We start from the raw sequence: 4,313 nt of genomic DNA on the forward strand, positions 1-4,313 counted from the left end.
TTTAACTAGAAAAAGGCACATCTGTGCTGTTTGAAACACTGTGCAGAAACCCTAAGAATTCCAACAATCCTGTTATAAAAAATAGTTCAACCTCAGTTCAAATGACTTCATCTTGAAAATCATGCGAATTTAATTTTGGTGAACACTGCAGAAAATAAGATTTTCTTTGGCACAAACCACATTTTTTGGTGGGTTTTTTTAATGCAAAAAGACTGAAATCCTTTATTTGCTCAGGTTTACTTATGACTAGAAGGTGATTTAAGCCACAATATTTCGGGTAGAGGGAAGGAGGGAAGAGTGTTGAGCAGATAAGTCTGAGATTTCTGTGACTGAAATGAGGAGCATTGGAGTTACAGCCCAGCAATATGGATTTTAAAGAGATGGGTTTTCTGGTGATGTGAAAGAAGAGACAGAGAGACTGTAGGAAAGAGGTGAGCAGTCACTATTGCAAGGCTAGAAAGCAAGAAAAATAACAGAGCTATCAAGGATATGAAGAAAAGAGTGACTGGGGAGAAATGAGAAGGAAAGATGGAGAATTACCTATGGGTTGTGACAGGTTTTGGACCATGGTGAAGGGAACTTGTCAGAAAAACCTGCAAAGAGCATCAGAGCTCTCCTGGTCCCAATGTCCCAGGGCTGTGGTTTGGAGTTTTAATTATTTGTGCGTATTGTATCATTTGGTGCTCTTCCTTTTCACAGTTCTATGGATTTTAAGATCAAAAAGCACAACTGCCACCGCATTTTTGTGGCATCCTGTTAACAAAGGCTACTGAGCATCAACAAGAAAAAGCTGCTCTTGAGGCCAGTTTTTCACTGTGATCCTTTAAAAATGTTCTCTTTTGAAAAGTTGGTTTCAGCCCTGTAACAGTTTTTAATTAATTTGCCTGTCACTCAGTTGGGAATGGGCTATTCTGAGATGCAAGATAATCTTGCAACTTACCCCCTTATATGTCTGTAAAAATGAGGTAGAGAAATAAAAGGCAAGTCCAGGTTTTTATACCAAAGCTTGTGGTGCTGCCATAGAGCTGCTTTATCTACCAATGCCAATTTTCTCCGCTTCTATAAACTATGTTTCTGGTGTATTCCTTACCTTCCAGAGTCAAAGGGGCAACACGGTTAACTGTGGGAACTGAGTTATTTGCTTGTTCCTGTCGTCCAATGGACTTTAATTCTGACCTTGAATTTTGGCAGTAATTCTGTGCATATGTATTCCCTGTTCTTTCAGTCCTAATCAAGCTTCTCCAGCCCCGCTGTGTCACCTACTCCTTGCCAGTGGATAGTGGCCTCTTGCAGAAGTCCTGGAAGAAGTCTTTTCACACAGTCCTTCTCAATTTACTAAAGAAAGGCCATGTCTGCTTTTGATCTGACGAACCAGAGCATGCAGTCTACAGAGCCTGAGATAGACTATATCGCCCCACGGATGAAACTGAGGGACGAGATGTTTGTCTTTATTGATGGTAAATGGGTGAATGAGATCTACTGCCAGCCACCCTTTGCTCCCCACCGGAAACTCTTTAGCAAGAAGGCACAGAATGAGTGGAGCATCTGGGAGGAGAACAGAGCGCTCTGGGAGGAAAACCAAGTCCTCCGCATCGAAAACAGGATGCTCTGGGAAGAAAACAAGGCTCTACAATGTCTCCAGTCACAGAACAAAGCTGTCCAGGTTATTTACACTGATGCCATTCAGCAAAGCCTCCAGAAGGAAAATAAGCCATTCCCATTCTTCCAAGAGAGGAACATAGGCTTTCGGGTCAGCCCAGGCAACAAAGCTCTCCAGGCAGTCCAGGAAAAGAATAGAGTCTTAGAGGATTTCCAGCAGGAGAATAACACAGTCCCCATCATCTGGAAAGACCAAAAATGCATCACAGTCCATGAAGAGAGCAAAGATGCCAGCTCAGATCTTCAGAAGGACACTGATGCCATCACAGCTGTGGAAGAAGGCAACCCTGGCCCAGCCCCCCAGCAGGAACATGAAGCTAAAAAGAAGAGCACCACTCCAACCCAGAATGAGATCAAGTCTCCCCCAAGCATGCAGGGTGAGTATGAAATCTTCCGGGCTCTCCAGGACTTGCATGAATTCCTCCACATCTTCCTGAAAGTGAACCATCTCCTTGGGGAGCAACAGGGTTGTCACATTCTCTATGATGTGAACAGATCCTTCCAAGAAGATTACAATAAATTGAAGCTGCAGCTGAATGCTGTGAAAAATACTGTGTCAGACATTACAGCTCAAATGGAAATGTTGGAAAAGGAGCTCATTGCCATTACTTCCCCAATGTATGAAGAAGCAGGACAGAAGCTGGCAACTGAGCATCGGCTTGGAGAGATGTGAAGCTTGGTGCTAAGACCTGCTAGTTCAATTTCCTGGAAAGCTTCTCTCCTTGTTTCAGGGAACCTAATAAAATCGCAGTAGAGCCTGCAGACATCTGGGGAACATTGTGTTATTCTGAAACTTTCTCACGTTACTTAGATGTATTTCATGTTCTGATTACACAGAGTGGGTGACTGTCATGAATTTGCCAAATGTCAGGAAAACATGTTTTTCAGCATTTTTTTTCAAAGTTTATGATAATAAGGCCTAGACTTTCAAGAGGTAATTCATGCTTTTCACACTTAATTTGAGGTACCTTATGTTGTCCATACTTTTCAGAGGGATGGGCACTTCCTGAAAATGAGGATCCCAACTGTGAGCTGAATTTGGATCCCCGCTGGTCCCTTCCTTTCTTATGGCTGGCCAAGTTCAATGGCTGAGCTGTGTCTTCTGCCACGCACCAGCCTTCCCCCTCTCATACAGGGTCAACAGTGGATCATGGAAAATGCAGCCTCTCAGAGGAGACAGGCCCATGAAAGACAATGGGACACAGAAAAACACACTATATGCGCCATATATATGTTCTTGCTGTTTCCTTTTCCCAGTCCCACATTCCCCTTTAAACTGTTGTCTCTTTCCCTTGTTTAAAGCTCTTCCTCAGAAGAGAATCCATCTCTTGCCTCAGAGTATAACAGGACCATAAAGCAGACGTTGCCCACCAGAACAGCATGTCTCCTTCCGCCTTGGTTATTTGTAAATTACCTTCATCATTTTGTACCTTAATTAGGCTTAATTCTTCTCAAATGGCCTTGCTTTGGTACACTTGAATAATCCTACTGATTTCAAGTGAGATTATTAGTTGCTCATAAATGGCACTTTTAGGATGCAGTGTGTACAGGAAAGACTGCTTAGTGTCTTATTTATAGCTCACTGCTAAAGGGAAAATTCCTGCAGACTTTGGTGGGCTTTTCGGACCAGCTCTTCTTTGTGGCCAGGAGTTAAGCGTGTCTTTGTTTGCAAACAATCACGAGTAGTTATGGAGCTAACAGCTCTCTAGCCTGGAGGAGCATTGATATTTCTAGTGGTATCGCAGGGCAAGGGAAAGGGCAATGCCCTGCCTCTGTGCATAGAAACCCCTGGGCAGCTTTGTGAGTCTGAGCTGTCTATCCGAAATCTTCCATTGGACTTGGAGACTTGAAAGCAGGATCACACGTACAGCAATAACTTACTCTCACATGCTGAGGACTGGGCCTGGGTAAGCATGCTGCGAGGCTAAGCCCTGATACCCTCACCATCACCCAGACCACTGCAGGCAGGTGGGGAAGGGCTGACCTCCTCTGCGCCTTGGTCCTGCTGCTGCTCCTCTTAGGATTTTTACACCTTGTGCTTGCAGCGCCTTTTTGTTTCAACATCTGATGATTTCCTTCCCTCGTTTTAAACTGTTGATAACTGATATCAACTCAGCAGTCCCCTCGCCATGTGTTTTCTTCAGCTTTGCTTTTGTGTCTTGCACAGCTTAGCAGCCACCATACTGTCTTGCATAGAGACCAGCTGATGGGATGCCTGCAGTTCACCACTAAGCTGCTTTCAGCAGAGCTGGCCCATTGGCTGACAGCTCAAAAATTCGGGCCCTGCCTCAGGGATACGGCCCCAGAGAAAATGGAGTTCAGGGGTATGCCCTCACTTGTGATGGATGGGGAGAGAAAGGAAAGAGTTGTCACACTCACGTGTGTGCTCAGGCTGTGGGGACACTACTTCTGGGGAGAACTGCCTGTTTCTGCAACATTGCTGAACAGTTGCATGCAATCGTAGCCTGGGAGGGCTGGACAAGAAGACTACAGTGAGAAACGTGGGTCCCAGCTCATAGTCCACGGGCATACTCACAGCCCTCTGCTACAAACTGCTGATGAATAAAGGAGGATCCCTCCTCCCAGACATCATAGTGGGGCCACAGGAGTGAACGGAGCAGGCAGCAGGGCCACATCTCCTGCACAGAGCAGCA

General features: G+C 45.1%; 1 protein-coding gene across 1 annotated transcript; it reads left to right on the plus strand.

Moving 5' to 3' along the window:
• Positions 1-1,348: 1,348 nt before the first annotated feature.
• On the plus strand, positions 1,349-2,332 carry CBY2 (chibby family member 2). The gene has a single exon (XM_072854363.1). The coding sequence runs from the start codon at positions 1,349-1,351 to the stop codon at positions 2,330-2,332; it is 984 nt and encodes a 327-aa protein (XP_072710464.1).
• Positions 2,333-4,313: the final 1,981 nt, after the last annotated feature.

The sequence above is a fragment of the Ciconia boyciana genome, chromosome 1 (genome assembly GCF_034638445.1).
Source record: "Ciconia boyciana chromosome 1, ASM3463844v1, whole genome shotgun sequence".
Taxonomy (NCBI): Eukaryota; Metazoa; Chordata; class Aves; order Ciconiiformes; family Ciconiidae; genus Ciconia; species Ciconia boyciana.